This window comes from Drosophila pseudoobscura, chromosome X (genome assembly GCF_009870125.1).
Source record: "Drosophila pseudoobscura strain MV-25-SWS-2005 chromosome X, UCI_Dpse_MV25, whole genome shotgun sequence".
Lineage (NCBI taxonomy): Eukaryota > Metazoa > Arthropoda > Insecta > Diptera > Drosophilidae > Drosophila > Drosophila pseudoobscura.
Genome location: NC_046683.1, coordinates 18982149 through 19004020, shown reverse-complemented (window position 1 = coordinate 19004020; position 21872 = coordinate 18982149). Strand labels below are relative to the sequence as shown.

Below are 21872 nucleotides of genomic sequence, written 5' to 3'. Positions count from 1 at the left end.
CTCAAACGTTCGACGGAGTCGATTTGGACATTCAGGAGCTCATGTCTAATTTCAGGTCGCAAATTGCGCCGTAAAGTTTCCACAATCGCTTTCTCTGACATGGGAGTTTCCAAATCATCCATCAGCTGTATCAGGGCGTCGTGGAAGGAATCGAAATTTTCTTTTTCTTTTTGCTTCCTGTCCCTTATCGCTTCTCTGATATCCACATCGGTTCGAGAATCGCTAAACTGCTTTCTCAGGGCTTGGCATAACCGGTCCCATCTCATCGATCCGGAAGTCTTGTGGTAACGCCAATAAAAATCTCTGGCCTTTCCGTCAAAAAGCAGGCTGGCGTTACTGCACAGAACTGGAAAATTTCCCTCGAGAGTCTGATGCGTCAAAGCCTCTACCCTATAGAGAAAATTATCAATGCTCAATCCTTCTTGGGTCCCATTAAAACGTAATTTCCAACTAATGAGGATATGGGCGACTTTGTCCGGTCGCTGACTCAGATCTGAGACTGCACTGCTTGGACGGTCGTAGCTCGGAAACTGTGCTGAGTACTGACTATTCAGTCCCTGTCGGAATGTTTCCTCCACTTCTCTGTCCCTATTTTGTTGGACCGGATTATCCGCTTCCCCACGTCTATTCCCTTGAGGAATGCTATTGCCAGTCTCTTGGAAATGTGCTGCTATGCTGGACTGAATGATTTGAGCCATTTTGTCCGTGAGCTGGGCTACCACCTCGTTTTGCATCGTGCTGATGGCCTGTGTAACCATGCTACTAACTCTTTCAGCGGTTATGGCTGCTGCATCGTTTTGCTTGGCCTGGGACCTGGTATTATGAGGAATACTTCTATCGACGCATAGCGTCTTGCATGTGGGACAGGTAGTATGGGTCTTGACATGTGACTCAATACAAGTTTTGTGAAACTCGTGGCTGCACTTTGTTTTCAATGTAGGAGCCGAAGCTAAAGTTTTCCCACACAACTGGCATTTTGGCGCCGGAGCCGGTTCAGGCTCGTTATCGGGGTTCTCCATTGTAAAAAAATAAGTAAAAATAAAGTATCCCTACTGGGATTTCGCCTCTGCACTCGACTGCTTGCGCTGAACACTGACCGGCTGGCGAGGCTGGGTGTTCACTATGCCGTTTTCTTGTCATTTGCTACACGACGGCTTATATTTATTAGGTGCTCCGCACCCAAAGTGTAGCAAGGTAATAATTAGTGAGGCATTCAACTAGTATTTAAAATAGCATACAGCGCGCATTGGTATTTACCGCACCATCGATACACTCGGTGGGAAATACCAATAGTGAGATATCGGATAAGAAACATCGATAAGAGAGTAAGTTCACTTTGTAAATGGCGATTGTGAGAGACGGACGCGCAGCTAATAAAAAAGAGTTACATTAAATCACCGGGCTTGTGTTTTTATACCTATACAGTTCACTCACGCACCGATATTGGTCACTACAATTCCCGGGTTAAACGGCCTACAATTTCAGAAGTGGGATACGATCAATCGCCGCCAGTGAAAAATAGCGAAAATTTTTATTTTCTCGTCCGTCGAAGACGCCATCGCTGAAAAAAAAAAACATGTCGGACTTGGTCGGCACGGAGGAGTTCTCGGCCGCCCAGCTGCGCGAGTGGCTGGAGTCCCTCAATCTACCAAAAGGTGGAAGCAAAGCTGCCATGGCAGCGAGACTTAACGAAATACCAGTAGAGCTGCGGGGACAGGGACCACCGGCAGCCGAAACATGCGAGAACGAGAGGGAAGATGAGGCAGCCGCAGATCAAGACTCGACGAAGAGCGAACGCAAAGAGAAGAACGAAAAAGCACCGCAAGCGCCTGGGCACAACAACAACCAAGGCGAATATCGAGCAGAGGTTGAAATGTTAAAACTGCAAATCGAGCTGCTGAAGCTGCAGAGCGAGAGGGAGAAGGAAGGGAGAGGAGAGAACACAACACCAGCCGCCAACAATGACGCTGGCGTCATGTTGCTAAATGCCGCCAAAGACATGTTGCCAACATATCATGGCAACATTTCTGGAAACAACGATGACGTCACAACTTGGATCGCGCAGTTTAAGGCCGTCGCAAAAGTGAACAAACTGAAGGATGAGAAGCTACTAATGCTGCTAATGTCGAAGCTTAAGGACAAAGCATTGGTGTGGCTGCATTCGAGTCCGGAGCACATGTCGCTGCCAATCGATCAATTGTTGAACGTCATGGAAGACACTTTCCATCCCAAGGAAAGCAAACTGTTGCTCCGTCGCAAGTTCGAGTCCCGTTCATGGGCACGTGGCGAGGAGTTCTCGATGTACTTCAACGCCAAAGTGTCGCTGGCATCCCGCATAGTCATTGACGACGAGGAGTTTATTGACGGAGTCATCGAAGGTATCCCAGATGTAGGCCTGCGTAGGCAAGCCCACATGCAGTGCTTTGGCGCTCCATATCAACTACTCAAGGCGTTCGAGAAGATCATGCTGCCAAAGAAGTACGGTTCAACTGAAGGGGCAAACACTGGAGCCTCGCCAACACCCATTCGCTGCTACAACTGCAACTCTTTGGGCCACGTGGCAGGGGAGTGCCGCAAGCCCAAGCGCGAAAGAGGAGCGTGCTACGGATGCGGCAGCATGAGTCACCAGGTGTCACACTGTGACGAAAAGAAGTACAAGGTACATAACGATTATATATACAAATTTAATATATACATTAGCAATTACAATAACAAATGCTTGTCCTTAGATTGCCTCATCGACTCAGGGAGCCCAATAAGTTTTATGAAGTTATCGTGTCTAGAGCACCAGTCGGAAAATAACCTAAATAAAGTGGAAGAGCGCTCACGATTAAGTTCGAACGAAATCAAAGAAGATGATTTAAGTTTATATAAGTTTAACAAAGACAAGAAAAACAGAGCAATTGAATTTATTTTGAATAAAAATGCGGATTACGCTTATGTTGGACTAAATAATAGCAAACTTAACATCTTTGGTAAAATACCCAGTTTTGTAATTATTAACAAAAATCGAATCAACTTTGAATTACTAGTAGTGGCAGACGAGTCGATGGGCTATGAGGCTGTGTTAGGTAGGGATTTTATGAATTTATGCAAATTTAAAATTGTAAGTGACATTTGCAAGGAGAAGGAGAGTGAGACAAAAAACGAGTGTGAAATAAAAAATGAGTGTTTAGGAGAAAATGAGCGTTTAGAAGAAAATGAGTGTTTAGAAAAAAATGAGTGTTTAGGAGAAAATGAGTGTTTAGAAGAAAATGAGTGTTTAGGAGAAAATGAGTGTTTAGAAGAAAATGAGTGTTTAGGAGAAAATGAGTGCTTAGAAAAAAATGAGTGGAAAATAGAGAATGAGTGTTTAGGAGAATATGAATGTGAAGTAAAAGATGAGGGTGATAAAGAGAATAAGCATGAAGTAGAAAGTGGAGGCAAGGTAGAAAATGAGTGTTCTGCAATGGTTGAGTGTCTGGAAGACAGCGATACCTGCGAGAGCGTAAAAACCAATTTCAACGAACTACCAAGCCAGTATCCAGACAAAGAAAACGACTGGGAGTTGAAAGTAGGGACAGATTGTAGCCAAGAACTCGCAGGACGACTTAAATACATGTTTAGGACAGCGTATGTAAACGCAGAAAGACCAAACTTACCACAAACCAAGTGGGAAATGAAGTTGAATTTCGAACACGAAAAACCGTTTCATTGCCCACCTAGAAGACTGTCGTATAGCGAAAAAGCCCAAGTACAGAAAATGATAGACGAATACACAGAAAAAGGTTACATCAGAACCAGTGAGTCAGAATACGTTTCGCCTATAGTACTGGTAAAAAAGAATTCGGGAGAGTTGAGACTGTGCGTCGATTATCGCACACTTAATAAAGGTATGATAAAGGACAATTACCCAACACCTCTTATAGACGACCTACTAGATAAACTGTCAGGGAAAAGACTTTTCACCAAGTTAGACCTGAAGAATGGATACTTCCACGTATTTATGCATAAAGATTCAGTTAAATACACATCGTTCACGACCCCCATGGGACAATACGAATGGTTGAGGATGCCGTTCGGGTTACGAAATGCATCGGCGGTGTTTCAAAGATTCACAAACAAAATTTTTGCAGATATGGTAAAGGAAGACAAAGTTATAATATACATGGACGATATTATGGTAGCAACAAAAGATAGTGATAGTCACATGGAAATTTTAGAAGAAGTGATGAGACGATTGGTAGAGAATAAACTTGAATTAAGGATTGATAAATGCGAATTCTTACAGTCAGAAGTTAAGTACCTGGGCTATTCCATATCGGGTAACGGAATTAAACCAGATACGAAGGGATTACAGGCAGTAAAAGGGTTCCCAGTCCCCACGAAAACGAACGAAGTGCAGAGTTTCTTAGGGTTATGTTCTTACTTTAGACGGTTCGTAAAAGATTTTTCTACGAAAGCTAAGCCCCTTTATGATTTGGTCAAAAAAGACAGGAAGTTTGAATTCGGTATCGTAGAACTAGAATGTTTCGAACAACTCAAAAGTAATTTGTTGGAAGCACCGATCTTGGCACTTTACAATCCCAGAGATCCGACAGAATTACATTGCGATGCAAGTTCGTTAGGTTTCGGGTCAATTCTAATGCAGAAGAAGGGTGATGGCAGAATGCACCCGGTGTTTTATTTCTCCAAGCGGACAACAATTACCGAAGCAAAATACCACAGCTTTGAACTGGAGACACTAGCGATAATTTATGCACTACAACGGTTTAGAGTATACGTGCAAGGCATACCCTTCAAAATAGTGACAGACTGCAACGCGCTAACTATGACTCTAAACAAAAAAGAACTCAATCCACGCATTGCCCGCTGGGCGTTAGAGTTACAAAATTATGACTACAAGTTAGAACACAGGTCAGGAAGTAGAATGCAACACGTAGATGCGCTAAGCAGAGCCGTTCAGATACTCACGGTAGACACAAACACCTTTGAAGAAAATTTAATTATATGCCAAAACAGAGATAACAAACTGATGGAGCTGAGAGAAACGTTACAGAAATCAGAACACAAACATTATGAGATGAGAAACGGAATAATATACAGGAAAAAAGATAACAATACTATCCTATTCTGCGTACCCGAGGAAATGGAAGGCCACGTACTCTATAAGTACCACGATGAACTAGGGCACGTCGGTATAGACAAGATGACTGACGCTATATCGAAAAGCTACTGGATCTCAAACGTAAGGTATAAAGCCAAGCGACACATTGAAAACTGTCTAAAATGCATAGCGTACTCAGCAAAACACGGAAAAGAGGAAGGGTTTTTACACAACATACCAAAAGGGTCAGGACCATTCGAGGTAGTACATATCGACCATTTCGGGCCTGTCGATAAAGGCAGGGCCAACAAACATGTTTTAGTAGTAATAGACGCGTTCACCAAATTCGTAAGACTTTATACGACCAAAACCACTAGCACAAAGGAAGCAGTAATTGCAATGAAAGATTATTTCCGAGCTTACAGTAGACCCAGATGCATTGTGTCAGACAGAGGAAGCTGTTTCACGTCAAAAGAGTTTGAAGAATTCTTAGAACAGAGCAATGTTAAACACGTAAAGATAGCAACAGGGTCGCCACAGGCCAACGGGCAGGTAGAAAGGGTGAACAGAAGTTTGGGACCCATGATTGCAAAGCTTGTTGACCCGGAAAAAGGATTACATTGGGATATGGTAGTGGAAACAGTAGAACACGCGATGAACAACACAATTCAAAGAACAATTAATGAACACCCGAGCAGAATGTTGTTTGGGGTCGTACAAAAAGGAAAGGTTTCAGATTTACTAAAAGATCATCTAGACGAACTAACCGAACAGCGGACATCAAGGGATATAGAAAAGATTAGAGCAGTAGCAGGCACTCATCAGGAAAAAATACAGTCTTATAACAAACAAGCAACAAATTCAAAGCGAAGGGAGCCACACGTGTACGTAGATAATGATCTAGTTATGGTGAGAAATTTCGACACTCATACAGGGGTGTCTAAAAAGCTTATCCCGAAGTTCAAAGGACCTTATAAGATATCAAAGGTGTTAAAAAATGATAGGTATTTGCTAGAAGATGTAGAGGGGTTTCAACAATCAAGGATCCCGTATAAAGGAGTTTGGGCGGTGGCAAATATGAAGCCGTGGATTGAAAATGGTAATAATGCAAATGTCACAGGGAATCAAAATGAAGAAAATGATTGTAACACGTAAACTTAAGAGTAAACCACACCCAACTGTAATAAATCAACCTATCTAGAAACTAACTTAAATGTAAGGAGTTCAGGAGCACTCCGGTCAGGATGGCCGAATTGTAGCAAGGTAATAATTAGTGAGGCATTCAACTAGTATTTAAAATAGCATACAGCGCGCATTGGTATTTACCGCACCATCGATACACTCGGTGGGAAATACCAATAGTGAGATATCGGATAAGAAACATCGATAAGAGAGTAAGTTCACTTTGTAAATGGCGATTGTGAGAGACGGACGCGCAGCTAATAAAAAAGAGTTACATTAAATCACCGGGCTTGTGTTTTTATACCTATACAGTTCACTCACGCACCGATATTGGTCACTACAATTCCCGGGTTAAACGGCCTACAAAAGCAAAAAATTTTCCTTTTGCTATCGCAATCGTGGTAGCGAGGCCCCTCCTTTCGGCAGTTCCAGCAACTCAGTGCCATGGCTGCCACCTCGTCCTCTTCTTCTACATCCGAGAATTCGGAGGCCTCCTCCAATTGGGCTTCCTCCTGTTTCCGGAAAGGAATCAATTTCTGGTACCCATGACTCCGCCTAACGTCGTCGAGAAAACCCTCCCTTCTACGACAGACTTCTCTCAAACGTTCGACGGAGTCGATTTGGACATTCAGGAGCTCATGTCTAATTTCAGGTCGCAAATTGCGCCGTAAAGTTTCCACAATCGCTTTCTCTGACATGGGAGTTTCCAAATCATCCATCAGCTGTATCAGGGCGTCGTGGAAGGAATCGAAATTTTCTTTTTCTTTTTGCTTCCTGTCCCTTATCGCTTCTCTGATATCCACATCGGTTCGAGAATCGCTAAACTGCTTTCTCAGGGCTTGGCATAACCGGTCCCATCTCATCGATCCGGAAGTCTTGTGGTAACGCCAATAAAAATCTCTGGCCTTTCCGTCAAAAAGCAGGCTGGCGTTACTGCACAGAACTGGAAAATTTCCCTCGAGAGTCTGATGCGTCAAAGCCTCTACCCTATAGAGAAAATTATCAATGCTCAATCCTTCTTGGGTCCCATTAAAACGTAATTTCCAACTAATGAGGATATGGGCGACTTTGTCCGGTCGCTGACTCAGATCTGAGACTGCACTGCTTGGACGGTCGTAGCTCGGAAACTGTGCTGAGTACTGACTATTCAGTCCCTGTCGGAATGTTTCCTCCACTTCTCTGTCCCTATTTTGTTGGACCGGATTATCCGCTTCCCCACGTCTATTCCCTTGAGGAATGCTATTGCCAGTCTCTTGGAAATGTGCTGCTATGCTGGACTGAATGATTTGAGCCATTTTGTCCGTGAGCTGGGCTACCACCTCGTTTTGCATCGTGCTGATGGCCTGTGTAACCATGCTACTAACTCTTTCAGCGGTTATGGCTGCTGCATCGTTTTGCTTGGCCTGGGACCTGGTATTATGAGGAATACTTCTATCGACGCATAGCGTCTTGCATGTGGGACAGGTAGTATGGGTCTTGACATGTGACTCAATACAAGTTTTGTGAAACTCGTGGCTGCACTTTGTTTTCAATGTAGGAGCCGAAGCTAAAGTTTTCCCACACAACTGGCATTTTGGCGCCGGAGCCGGTTCAGGCTCGTTATCGGGGTTCTCCATTGTAAAAAAATAAATCAAACTTAGTTCCTAACTTCCTGACAAAAAATATATCCCACAAAAAATACACGACAAAACTTTAACACTTACTTATCAAACGCAGACAAAACCAAAGTTAAAAATGTGTTAATAGTAAAACTAAATTAAGCATTCTAGTTAAAAGTCAGATAACTTATGCTAGCAAACCTAAAATTACCTAAAAATTCAAAAATAATAAGTAATTGTACGTGAACTCAAATAGCAAAGAGAACTGATTCCTCGTGTTATAATTCATAGCTTCCTACGTTGCCAACTTAGGGTCAATGGCCCAGCAAACGCCACAGCTGTTCTCAAGTCTCGCTTCCCTTGTACAGCGAGAGGGCTAGCAAATCAACAGCCCTACCAAATAACACACATGGAATGTAAACCACAAGAATAGAGCGCAAAGAAAATGATACGATAAAATAAAGTCATAAAAATGTTTGCCTTACGCATAGCTAATCCCCATGCGAAACGGACCCTATGCTAATTGAGACCCCAATTCCTAAGCACAAAAGAAAATGAAAAGAATGTGTACGCGAGCAGACGCCTTGCACTTGTCGCTGTCTAATCAAAACCAACAACAACTGCATGCGCGAGCTGTAGCCAGCTGCTGCTTTGATTCGCGCCGCTGTCGTCCAAACATCTCGGCTCGGCACTCTACACTTAAAATGAGCATGCTGCTTCTGATTTCACTCGTGGCCAACGGAATTCTATAATCAAGATTAATCCTAGCCTAGCCTTCCGCACAGTCCTTCAGCCGTGGGCAGGCTGTAAGTAAACGAGATTCCCTCTGCAGTCCTATGCGCCCGAAAGACCATGTTTAAGACTCCTGCCTCAGAAAAAGTAGGGCATTATTAAGATCGATACACTTTTCGAAACGCTCCTCAGACGTGGCCGGATGAAAAGTCAAAACTTCTGCTTCCGTTTTCCGAATCGTCTGACGAGCCCTCTACTTGGTGTTGAGAAAAGAAGATATTCTTGAGCAATGACCACTTCCAGAGAAACAATTTTGGTCAATGCCGTCTATGCTTAATCGGGAAGTTTTAAAAACAAAAAAAAGGATGTCACAGCGTTGATGGTGTCACACCTAATAGGTGTGGCCCCACGTTGGGCGCCAATGTTTAATTATAATACTATATCAATGATACTATATCTATGTGTATGTACACAGACGTGCGTAGGTGACACGTTACAATTATGAATCATAGATATAGTATTATAATTAAACATTGGCGCCCAACGTGGGGCCACACCTATTCAGGTGTGACACCATCAACGCTGTGACATCCTTTTTTTTGTTTGGGAAAACTTTGGCCTCGGCTCCTACATTGAAAACAAAGTGCAGCCACGAGTTTCACAAAACTTGTATTGAGTCACATGTCAAGACCCATACTACCTGTCCCACATGCAAGACGCTATGCGTCGATAGAAGTATTCCTCATAATACCAGGTCCCAGGCCAAGCAAAACGATGCAGCAGCCATAACCGCTGAAAGAGTTAGTAGCATGGTTACACAGGCCATCAGCACGATGCAAAACGAGGTGGTAGCCCAGCTCACGGACAAAATGGCTCAAATCATTCAGTCCAGCATAGCAGCACATTTCCAAGAGACTGGCAATAGCATTCCTCAAGGGAATAGACGTGGGGAAGCGGATAATCCGGTCCAACAAAATAGGGACAGAGAAGTGGAGGAAACATTCCGACAGGGACTGAATAGTCAGTACTCAGCACAGTTTCCGAGCTACGACCGTCCAAGCAGTGCAGTCTCAGATCTGAGTCAGCGACCGGACAAAGTCGCCCATATCCTCATTAGTTGGAAATTACGTTTTAATGGGACCCAAGAAGGATTGAGCATTGATAATTTTCTCTATAGGGTAGAGGCTTTGACGCATCAGACTCTCGAGGGAAATTTTCCAGTTCTGTGCAGTAACGCCAGCCTGCTTTTTGACGGAAAGGCCAGAGATTTTTATTGGCGTTACCACAAGACTTCCGGATCGATGAGATGGGACCGGTTATGCCAAGCCCTGAGAAAGCAGTTTAGCGATTCTCGAACCGATGTGGATATCAGAGAAGCGATAAGGGACAGGAAGCAAAAAGAAAAAGAAAATTTCGATTCCTTCCACGACGCCCTGATACAGCTGATGGATGATTTGGAAACTCCCATGTCAGAGAAAGCGATTGTGGAAACTTTACGGCGCAATTTGCGACCTGAAATTAGACATGAGCTCCTGAATGTCCAAATCGACTCCGTCGAACGTTTGAGAGAAGTCTGTCGTAGAAGGGAGGGTTTTCTCGACGACGTTAGGCGGAGTCATGGGTACCAGAAATTGATTCCTTTCCGGAAACAGGAGGAAGCCCAATTGGAGGAGGCCTCCGAATTCTCGGATGTAGAAGAAGAGGACGAGGTGGCAGCCATGGCACTGAGTTGCTGGAACTGCCGAAAGGAGGGGCCTCGCTACCACGATTGCGATAGCAAAAGGAAAATTTTTTGCTTTGGGTGCGGAGCACCTAATAAATATAAGCCGTCGTGTAGCAAATGACAAGAAAACGGCATAGTGAACACCCAGCCTCGCCAGCCGGTCAGTGTTCAGCGCAAGCAGTCGAGTGCAGAGGCGAAATCCCAGTAGGGATACTTAAAACTACCGCCCAGCTTCCGTCTGAGAAATCAGAATCCGACATACACCAAGCTTTAGTCTGGCCACAACTAGTCCATGCCAGATCCCATTCGCTTTTCACCAACGAACAACCCAGTAACAAGTACCTCACAAGGAGTGCAAGAAGGATGAGAGCGTTCCGGCAGGCGGCGAAAGCGATAAATTGCATTCGTTACAAGCAGAAGGACAAGCGTCCATATGCGGAAGTTCGCCTGTTGGATCAAACGGTCCTTGGTCTATTGGACACCGGAGCAGCTATGAGTGTGATAGGCGGAAAGTTAGCAGAACGCGTAATCCAAAGCCGAATTCCTTTTAAGAGAGGAGTTGTAAATGCTTCCACTGGGGATGGACGGAGGCAAGAGGTAGTGGGACGATTGCGGACATCGGTGCAGTATAAGGGTGCAGTGAAGGACCTTGAGCTGTACATTATTCCATCGCTCAGCCAGGACTTGTATTTAGGGATCGATTTTTGGTCAAGTTTCGATTTATTACCACCCAGCATGTTGCTGGCAGAGATAGTTCATGAAGCGCAGAACCTCAGCCGAGGGGAAATGGACCAGTTGCAAGCGACCATCAATTTATTTCCTTTGTTTTCCGTTTCCGGTCTAGGAAAGACGGCTCTGCTTTCGCATTCAATTGATGTAGGTGATGCAAAAGCCGTGAAGCAGAGACACTTCCCTGTATCTCCTGCGGTAGAGAAATTGTTATATGAGGAGATAGATCGGATGCTCAGCTTAGGGGTGATAGAGGAATCCGATAGTGCGTGGTCATCACCGGTAGTATTGGTGCAGAAGCCAGGAAAGGTGAGGCTATGTTTAGATAGTAGGAAAGTTAACGCGGTGACCAAAAAAGTCGCGTATCCGTTACCACAAATTGATGGGATTCTAAGATGTCTTCCTAAGGCGTTGTTTATTTCGAGCCTGGATCTTAAGGATGCCTATTGGCAAGTTCCCTTAGAGCCGAGCTCACGCGATAAAACAGCGTTCACGGTTCCGGGGAAACCTCTCTACCAGTATAAGGTAATGCCTTTTGGTCTCACTAATGCTTCGCAGACCATGACAAGGCTGATGGACAAGGTAATTCCGGCCAGTTTAAGAAATGAAGTTTTTGTGTACCTGGACGACCTTTTGATTGTGTCGGACAGTTTTGAGTCACATCGGAGGGTGGTGAGTGAAGTGGCAAGTTACATAAAAGCGGCAGCGTTAACGCTGAATGTGGAGAAAAGCAAGTTTTGCATGAAGTCAGTGCGGTATTTTGGGGCATATAGTATGCGAAGGGGTGATCCGTACAGATCCGGATAAGATTTCGACCATGTCCGATTTTCCTTTGCCAAAATCCCTAAAGTCTTTGCGTCGCTTCCTAGGTATGGTAGGCTGGTACAGGAAGTTTATAAGCAACTTCGCATCGGTAGCCGCGCCTCTCACGGACTTGCTCAAACCCAGACAGAAATTTTCAATGACTCCAGAGGGTCAGCAGGCTTTTGAGAAGTTGAAGGAGATGCTTTGCTCAGCACCAGTTTTGCGTAGTCCTGATTTTAGCAAACCATTCTATGTTCACTGCGACGCTAGCAAGACAGGCGTTGGGGGAGTGCTGGTGCAGAAGACGCCGGAGGGGGACGAATATCCGATTGCGTTTGTATCGAAAAAACTCAACAAAGCCCAAAAGAATTATTCGGTCACCAAACAAGAATGTCTGGCCGCAATAGTTTGCATAAATAGGCTTAGAGCTTACATCGAGGGGCATGAATTTACTGTGATCACGGATCACGCCTCTTTAAAGTGACTCATGTCACAAATTGACTTATACTCACGTCTAGCCCGATGGGCATTAAAGCTGCAGAGTTTCTCGTTTAAAATCGAGCATCGTAGCGGCAGGCTTAATTTGGTTCCGAATGCTCTTTCTCGCGTAAATGAGGAGGAAGTGGCGACTCTAGACGCGAGCACTTGGTTGTTGGTGGATTTGGAATCGCCAGAATTCAAGGCAGAAGATTACGTGGAGATCGTAGAAAGGGTTAGGGCCAATATTGATAAGTTGCCAGATCTCAAAATTGTAGATAACTTGTTGTATCGTAGGTCAGATCACGCATCAGGAGAGGTGCTACATGATTTGTTCATTTGGAAACTCTGGATTCCTCAAGGGTTAGTGGTTGACGTTTTGCGTAACGCGCACAATCCACTGGCTTCCCATGGAGGCATTCACAAAACCCTAGAAAGGATTCGGCGGTAATATTACTGGCCTGGTTTGGTTGCCGATGTGAAGAAGTATATCCAGGCTTGTGATGTGTGCAAGACTACCAAGACCCCCAATACAATCCAGAGAGCGAATATTGGAATTGCGCCCGAGTCACAACGTTTCTTCCAGAAATTATATGTAGATTTCCTGGGGCCACATCCCCGTTCAAGAAGTGTACATATAGGCATCTTTATCGTCCTCGATCACTATTCTAAATATGTGTTATGGATGTGGTAGTCAAATACATGCAGCAAGATCTTTTTCATGCTTTCATGGTTCCGGAGACAATAGTATCCGCCAATGGCACACAATTTAAGTCTGAGGCATTCCAAAAGCTACTCCGGGAATATAAAGTTTCGCACACTTTCACGGCCCTGTACGCACCCCAAGCTAATGCTGCCGAACGTGTAAATCGCTCGGTGATTGCAGCAATCCGATCTTATGTGCGCGAGGATCAGAAGGACTGGGAGGAGCACCTCAGCAGCATTTGCAGCGCATTGCGTTCGGCGGTGCATGCAAGTCTGAATGCAACTCCTTATTATATAGTGTTCGGACAGCATTTCATCACTTTCGGGGCAACATACAAGCTTCTGAGAGCATTGCGGGTGATGGACGACAGGTCAGCAGTTTTCTCTCGGGAGGATTCATTAGACTTGGTTCGAAGCAATGCTCTAGAAGTCATGAAAAAACAGAACGATAAGAATGAACGGCAGTATAACTTACGGTCGAGAGACATATCCAACAATGTCGGCCAGGAGGTGTTCCGAAGAAATTTCAGGCAGAGCAATTTTCAGTCAGGGTACAGCGCGAAGTTGGGTCCGGCCTTTCTGAAGGCAGGCCTACTATGAGTTAGAGGATTTGCAGGGTCGTTACGTAGGACGGTTTCACGCGAAAGATCTTCGTCAGTAAAACAACTGCTTCAAGCTGTCCTGTTATCATTCTTGGGAGTGTGACCCCCAAGCCTGATCTTGTAGCAGGAAATGCTGAGTTTTTTTGTGGCGCCATCTAGTGCTCAGAGTGGCAGGCGAACGATGGTTCAAGGGAAACCCAAAAAGTCGGTAACAGGTCAAAACGTCAGGCTTTCTCTGTTGAAAATGCATCCAGGGACCTATTAGAGGATTTGCCGCCAGAACGTTGGCGTCCCTATCGGCTATTCCCTCGTGAAAGTCAATTGAGTCGGTTGCGCATCGGTCCGACGAAAAGGAAAAAGCAAGAATTTAGTGAAGAAAAAAACTCTAGGGAATCTAAATATCTAAATCCAAGATTCGACTGCGAGATTCTTTGTTGAAGGCGAGTGGGCTATTCAGTCGTCAGAAGCCGTATAGCGCTGAGTCCGATTGGGGTAAGTGCTGCGGGAAAAGAAGAGAAGGGCTAAAGGAGAATAAAGAGTTGTCCCATTTGTAGTCTTGGCGCTTAGTAAATCGAGTTAATCAGTGCGGATTCGATCGTCCAAGGAAGCCAGCCAGCAAACAACAGCAGCCGCAACCCTATCAAAGTGGCGTTTAAACCTTTGGGATTGTCTGGAAAGCGCTCAGCCATCGGAGAAGCGAGGGAGAAGACATTTGGGGAGCGCTCGGTCCCCCCAAGCGGCTGGCTTCCCGAGGCGTTGGCGTCGGCACTTTAGTAGTCGAGCGCGACGCGGCAGATAAGGAGGGCCCGACCCTTGGTCGCGAGCAGATCGGCGGAGAGAAAGTGTCGATTTAGCACCGTCGGAGATTGGCCGTTTGGCCTTTTCTCTGCAGAAGCAGGGGAAAGAATGTGTGCTGTTCCCTTTCGCCCAGGAGGTGGAAAGGAAACATAGATAACAGTCGGGAGAAAGAAAATAGAAAAAAAAGAGGAAGCAACGGATTGACGGAGTAATTGTATTCGCGTTTGTAAATGTGTAATTAATTATGATTTTTGTGCGGAGTTAATTAGGAGAGAATTAGATTTGATTCCGGTAGTGGCTTCTCGTGACGCTCGCCGATCTGCAAACATGATTTCCCCCAACCTTGTGCCCATTTAAGTGTTTTTCCACCACAGCAGCTTTAGGTATTCATCGAGGAAAGCGCTGTCGCCGATGGAACCATAAACTGGAGAAAAGGTATGAGTGGACTTAAATTCTGTTATTAATAAGTTACAACTTGAAACAAGGGAACTAGGGCTTGTCGGTGAGTGATAGGGAGAAGTGCCCACTCGAATTGGTTTCGTAACATTACGGAGTCAGCAAGCAAGTTAGTTTGTCCATTTCGGACTTGCTTAGTATATCATTTGTATGACACATAGCCAAGTATTTGTAGGAATTTTATACATATACATATTTAATTTAGCTATTCTTTTAATGTGGGCGATTATATTATGGTATTTGCGGGTAATGTTATTGTTTTAGCCAGTAAGTGAATAAACTGTATAATGTATTAATGTACAGGGGCCATTCCGTCATTAAATCGAACGGTTTTGAATGGCCATGGTAGGGTGGGCGACACGACTTCGACAACACCAGAGGCGGAGTTGAGATACCTTTTCAGCACACATCCACAATTCTATTCAGGGATAAACAGTGTCTCCCGGTTAAGCATTTTCGTCGTGACACGCTACTTCATTCGCGGTATAATGCGTACAGGCCACCAGCAGGAGGAGGGCAAGAACATCACTCCAATAGCCGACGAACAGAGGCCGGAAACCCAAAGCGTGTGCATTCCTTCGCTGAATAACAGCTAGCCTGGCAGGATTTATATACACAGACGTGCGTAGGTGACACGTTACAGTCCCTTAACCAAAATATAATTAAAGGAAAATAAAAACGAAAAAAGAGAAAAGAGAAATAAAAATTGAAAAACGAAACGAACATACGGCAAAAGGCAAAAAGTTGGTGACGAAGCCAAAAACACGCGGTGTTCCCAAGCGGTCCCCCATCTAAGTACTAACCGCGCCCGACGCTGCTTAATTTCGGTGATCGGACGAGAACCGATGTATTCAGCGTAGTATGGTCGTTGGCGAAAGCCTGGGAGCTGAACGTTGGTTTCCTTTGTGCTCTGCCTTCGACTGACCAAAACTAACAATAGGATGTGTTTTTAGTTCAAACGACTAGACTAAGATCTGCTGGCAGGGATTGGATGTGATATGTGGTGCCTGTATTTATGCAATTATTTAGAAAAAGAAATGCCGTTCCCTTTCGAACAATGGTTAGGTTAGGTTAGGTTCAGGCGGTAGCCTGGGGGAGTGATGAAACCCTCCCAAGCTCACTTGGACCTGTAGAAGGTCCGTTGTGATGCCGCATGGTCGTGTGCCCCTTCATAATGCCTAAAAACCGTGGAGAACAGGCTGTTGCAAATTAAGGGTAGTCCCATCTGGAGGCTTCTGTCGAGTAACTGCAGAGCACTGTGCTCTGCTGAGTCTATACAGCTATAGCTGCTTGGCTGTCCGAGAAAACGCTCACTAAGTGCGTGTCTAGAAGTAGTTTGGAGACGATGGAAATGACCTCCTTGATGGCTACAACCTCCGCTTGGAACAAACTGCAGTGTTCCGGGAGCCTGAAGCAGTGACTGATGTTCAGCTCGCTGCAGTAGACTCCGCCTCCCACGCGGCCATCTAACTTTGAGCCATCAGTGTAGAAGTGAACCGCATTTGCGGGTCCTGGTTTGCCCATCTCACAGTCATCCCTAGGTGGGATTGATACCTGGAAAGTCGTCGAGAGGTGATCACTAGGGGTACAATAATCTGTCCTCTCTGGTAATTGCGGGTGTCTCGTCAGGATTCCCGAGTGCCCAACCGCGGACGCTTTCCACAGTCTGGCTTCTCTCATTCTGAGTGCGGAAAGTGTTGCCACCTTCTTTCCCATGAGATCTATGGGGATGAGGTCTGGCACAGTATCCAGGGCTTCCCCTGGAGTAGTGCGTAGCATGTAGTAGTATTGAGGCATGTCCTTTTGTCTAAGGCTGGCCACCATACCACCACTCCATAGAGCATGATCGGTCGTATGATGGCGGTGTAAAGCCACCGAACTATATAGGGGGTCATTCCCCACTTTATTCCGATGGCTTTCCTGCAAGTATAGAGGGCCTCTGTGGGCTTCTTTACTCTATCCTTTATGCTCAATTTTCAGTCGAGCTTTCTATCGAGGATTAGGCCAAGATACTTGGCGTTGTTGCTGAAGACTAGCGCTTCCCAACATAGTCTTGGGGGAATCAGTGCCGGAACTTTGTACTTCCTAGTGAAGAGCACCAGTTCCGTTTTAGACGGGTTGACGCCTAACCCGCATTTGTCTGCCCATTTCGACATTTTCGTGAGAGTACTTGTCATGCACTCACACAACGTCTGCGGAAATTTTCCACGCGGCAGCCACCCCCTTCTATCTCCCGCAGCAGTTCGTTCACTGCCACGTTCCACAGGAGGGGCGAGAGGACTCCGCCCTGCGGGGTGCCTCTGCAGACGAATCTGGTGCATGTTGACGTCCCCAGTGATGCCTCAACCGTCCTGCATTGCAGCATCTGACCGATCAGGCTCACCGTCCGGGAGTCAACCCCCAGATTCGTCAGTGCGCCCGTGATGGCGGTCGGAAGGATGTTGTTAAAAACGCCCTCTATGTCGAGGAAGGCTACGAGGGTGTACTCCTTACAGTTGAGGGACGCTTCTATGATCGATGTGATCGTGTGTAGGGCCGTTTCGGCGGATCTTTCTTTCCGATAGGCATGCTGGGAGTCTGAGATTAGACTAGGCGGAATATTTACCGTGGGATGCATCCCCAACAGCCGCTTCATCGTCTTCAGAAGGAAGGACGATAGACTTATGGGTCTGAAATCTTTGGGAGCAGTGTGCGAGGGCTTGCCTGCCTTGGGGATGAAGACGACTTTAGTATGAAGACAGGTTCCCGGGATATATCCATGGCAGAAGATTCCCTCGTATATCCTTTTGAGCCAATTAGTGGCTTTTTGTCCAGCGTGAATCAGTTGGGCAGGGATGATGTCATCTGGTCCCGCAGACTTGTATGGTTTGAAGCTTTTGATTGCCCAGGAAATGTTCTCCTGGCTTAGCAGGTTCATGATATTACTTGAGGCAACGGCATGAGCCGCGATGCAGTGTGGTCTGTTTTCAACGCAGCCGGATAGTGGATGTTAAGGAGAAGTTTTAGCGACTCATTGCTGGACGTTGTCCATGATTGGTCGGCATTCTTCAGGTAGCCCAGAGTGGGTGTAGTCTTCGAGAGAACTTTGCGCAATCGCGAGGCTTCTGAGTTATTCTCAATGTCGCTACTGAACTTACGCCATGAGGCGCGTTTGTCTTTCCTCAGTTCTTTATTGTAAATTGACAGACTGGCCTTGTAATAGGCCCAGTTCTGCTCAACGTTTTCAGCCTTTGCTTTATTGAAGAGTCTCCGGGATGCTTTCCGGAGTTCCCTCAGTTTCGGATTCCACCATTCAGGTTTCTTCCGGCCTCTGCACTTGCCAGAGGGGCAGGATTTATCGAGCGCCTCATTGCAGGCGTCGGTAAATAGTTTAACAAAATGAGTCGTGGCTTCCCTGGAAATCTCCTCCTCAAGTGGAGTCTCAGGGAGAACACGACAGAGGTGGTCTGAGTACCGAGCCCAGTTTGTCCGCCTAAGGTTCCGGAATTGAGCTGGTCTCGGTAGGGAAAAAGAGAATACGGTTTCCACGTACCTGTGGTCCGAGAAGGAGTGCTATTCCAGGGCTCTTCAGAATACGATGTTCCCATGTAACTCATGAGAGGCAAGTGTGAGGTCCAGGACCTCCTTGCGGTTTTTAATAATGAAGGTGGGATCACTCCCCCTATTTAATAGGACCATCTGAGTGGTCAGTTAATAGTTGAAAAGGTACTCACCCCTTTCGTTGGTGTCAGTGCTTCCCCACTGGCAGTGGTGTGCATTGGCGTCGCACCCAACGATTAGGCCGGTGTCCTTGGCCTCGCAGTCTGTGATTAGCGCCCTGAGCGCCTGTGGAGGCAATCCAAGCCGATTGCCAAGCCTAATACCCCACAAACTTTACAAAAACCAGAAACACACTATTAAACTTATTTTTTGTTGACAGTCCGGAAAATTGTTACTCTATGATCAACTCACAGTGCCAGGGTATTCAAAACATGACTTTATTTTCATGACCTACGACATCAATCCTGACTACCATGACTATGTTACCTTCTATAGAGACTTTAGGAACATTGACCTCAGAAAACTAGACACTGACATTAACATGCTCGACTGGACAACAATATATTATATGCCGCCTGTGAATTCTCAGCTTGCCCACCTTCAATCAAACATCGACTATCTTTATAATGAACATGTACCTATCAAGAAAGCGACCGTTAGACCAACAGATAACTCCTGGTTCAACCATGAAATAAAAATGGGTATCATTAAACGAAATGACGCCTTTAAAAAGTTTAAAAGATATAAGACTGAAAGCCACCTTAATATGTACAAAGCATTAAGATCAAATGTAACAAAGCTAATCTGCCAAGACCGCCGTCTACACGCCAAAGTTTAATAACGCGGTATGCGGTAAGAAAAAATGGCACATTATTAAAAATATTGGAATTGGGAAGAAAACATGAAACACTCAAGTTGACATGGACGTAAATGAAATAAATAACAAATTTGTGCAACTAGTTGTACCTGACTTTCCCCCAACCCTTAACTTGACATCAGCACCCTATCCTAACACTGTTTCTAGCTTTAGTTTCTGTTGTGTTAGTCCGTGTGATGTTCTAGAATGTCTACTTAAGATTAAGTTGAATGAGAGTACTTGTCATGCACTCACACAACGTCTGCGGAAATTTTCCACGCGGCAGCCACCCCCCTCTATCTCCCGCAGCAGTTCGTTCACTGCCACGTTCCATAGGAGTGGCGAGAGGTCTCAGCCCTGCGGTGTACCTCTGCAGACGAATCTGGTGCATGTTGACGTCCCCAGTGATGCCTCAACCGTCCTGCATTGCAGCATCTGATCGATCAGGCTCACCGTCCGGGAGTCAACCCCCAGATTCGTCAGTGCGCCCGTGATGGCGGTCGGAAGGATGTTGTTAAAAGCGCCTTCTATGTCAAGGAAGGCTACGAGGGTGTACTCCTTACAGTTAAGAGACGCTTCGATGATCGATGTGATCGAGTGTAGGGCCGTTTCGGTGGATCTTCCTTTCCGATAGGCATGCTGGGAGTCTGAGATTAGACTAGGCGGAATATTTACCGTGGGATGCATCCCCAACAGCCGCTTCATCGTCTTCAGAAGGAAGGACGATAGACTTATGGGTCTGAAATCTTTGGGAGCAGTGTGCGAGGGCTTGCCTGCCTTGGGGATGAAGACGACTTTAGTATGAAGACAGGTTCCCGGGATATATCCATGGCAGAAGATTCCCTCGTATATCCTTTTGAGCCAATTAGTGGCTTTTTGTCCAGCGTGAATCAGTTGGGCAGGGATGATGTCATCTGGTCCCGCAGACTTGTATGGTTTGAAGCTTTTGATTGCCCAGGAAATGTTCTCCTGGCTTAGCAGGTTCATGATATTACTTGAGGCAACGGCATGAGCCGCGATGTAGTGTGGTCTGTTTTCAACGCAGCCGGATAGTGGATGTTAAGGAGAAGATTTAGCGACTCATTGCTGGACGTTGTCCATGATTGGTCGGCATTCTTCAGGTAGCCCAGAGTGGGTGTAGTCTTCGAGAGAACTTTGCGCAATCGCGAGGCTTCTGAGTTATTCTCAATGTCGCTACAGAACTTACGCCATGAGGCGCGTTTGTCTTTCCTCAGTTCTTTATTGTAAATTGACAGACTGGCCTTGTAATAGGCCCAGTTCTGCTCAAAGTTTTCAGCCTTTGCTTTATTGAAGTCTCCGGGAGGCTTTCCGGAGTTCCCTCAGTTTCGGATTCCACCATTCAGGTTTCTTCCGGCCTCTGCACTTGCCAGAGGGGCAGGATTTATCGAGCGCCTCATTGCAGGCGTCGGTAAATAGTTTAACAAAATGAGTCGTGGCTTCCCTGGAAATCTCCTCCTCAAGTGGAGTCTCAGGGAGAACACGACAGAGGTGGTCTGAGTACCGAGCCCAGTTTGTCCGCCTAAGGTTCCGGAATTGAGCTGGTCTCGGTAGGGAAAAAGAGAATACGGTTTCCACGTACCTGTGGTCCGAGAAGGAGTGCTATTCCAGGGCTCTCCAGAATACGATGTTCCCATGTAACTCATGAGAGGCAAGTGTGAGGTCCAGGACCTCCTTGCGGTTTTTAATAATGAAGGTGGGATCACTCCCCCTATTTAATAGGACCATCTGAGTGGTCAGTTAATAGTTGAAAAGGTACTCACCCCTTTCGTTGGTGTCAGTGCTTCCCCACTGGCAGTGGTGTGCATTGGCGTCGCACCCAACGATTAGGCCGGTGTCCTTGGCCTCGCAGTCTGTGATTAGCGCCCTGAGCGCCTGTGGAGGCAATCCAAGCCGATTGCCAAGCCTAATACCCCACAAACTTTACAAAAACCAGAAACACACTATTAAACTTATTTTTTGTTGACATTCCGGAAAATTGTTACTCTATGATCAACTCACAGTGCCAGGGTATTCAAAACATGACTTTATTTTCATGACATACGACATCAATCCTGACTACCATGACTATGTTACCTTCTATAGAGACTTTAGGAACATTGACCTCAGAAAACTAGAACTGACATTAACATGCTCGACTGGACAACAATATATTATATGCCGCCTGTGAATTCTCAGCTTGCCCACCTTCAATCAAACATCGACTATCTTTATAATGAACATGTACCTATCAAGAAAGCGACCGTTAGACCAACAGATAACTCTTGGTTCAACCATGAAATAAAAATGGGTATCATTAAACGAAATGACGCCTTTAAAAAGTTTAAAAGATATAAGACTGAAAGCCACCTTAATATGTACAAAGCATTAAGATCAAATGTAACAAAGCTAATCTGCCAAGACCGCCGTCTACACGCCAAAGTTTAATAATGCGGTATGCGGTAAGAAAAAATGGCACATTATTAAAAATATTGGAATTGGGAAGAAAACATGAAACACTCAAGTTGACATGGACGTAAATGAAATAAATAACAAATTTGTGCAACTAGTTGTACCTGACTTTCCC

General features: G+C 45.6%; 1 protein-coding gene and 1 pseudogene across 1 annotated transcript; one reads left to right on the top strand and one right to left on the bottom strand.

Moving 5' to 3' along the window:
- Positions 1-1350: 1350 nt before the first annotated feature.
- LOC117184871 (uncharacterized) lies at positions 1351-3141 on the top strand. The gene is made up of 2 exons (XM_033383965.1): positions 1351-2659; positions 2730-3141. Exons 1-2 carry the CDS (start codon positions 1577-1579, stop codon positions 2757-2759), a joined length of 1113 nt encoding a protein of 370 aa, XP_033239856.1. The 5' UTR covers positions 1351-1576; the 3' UTR covers positions 2760-3141.
- Positions 3142-15646: 12505 nt separating this feature from the next.
- Positions 15647-15765, bottom strand: LOC6899403 (uncharacterized; annotated as a pseudogene).
- Positions 15766-21872: the final 6107 nt, after the last annotated feature.

Excerpts from the sequence above, each read along its gene's own strand:
- LOC117184871 (XM_033383965.1), top strand. The coding sequence starts at position 1,577 with ATGTCGGACTTGGTCGGCACGGAGGAGTTCTCGGCCGCCCAGCTGCGC. Across the intron at positions 2,660-2,729 it reads GTGACGAAAAGAAGTACAAG|ATTGCCTCATCGACTCAGGG; the intron begins GTACATAACGAT and ends GCTTGTCCTTAG.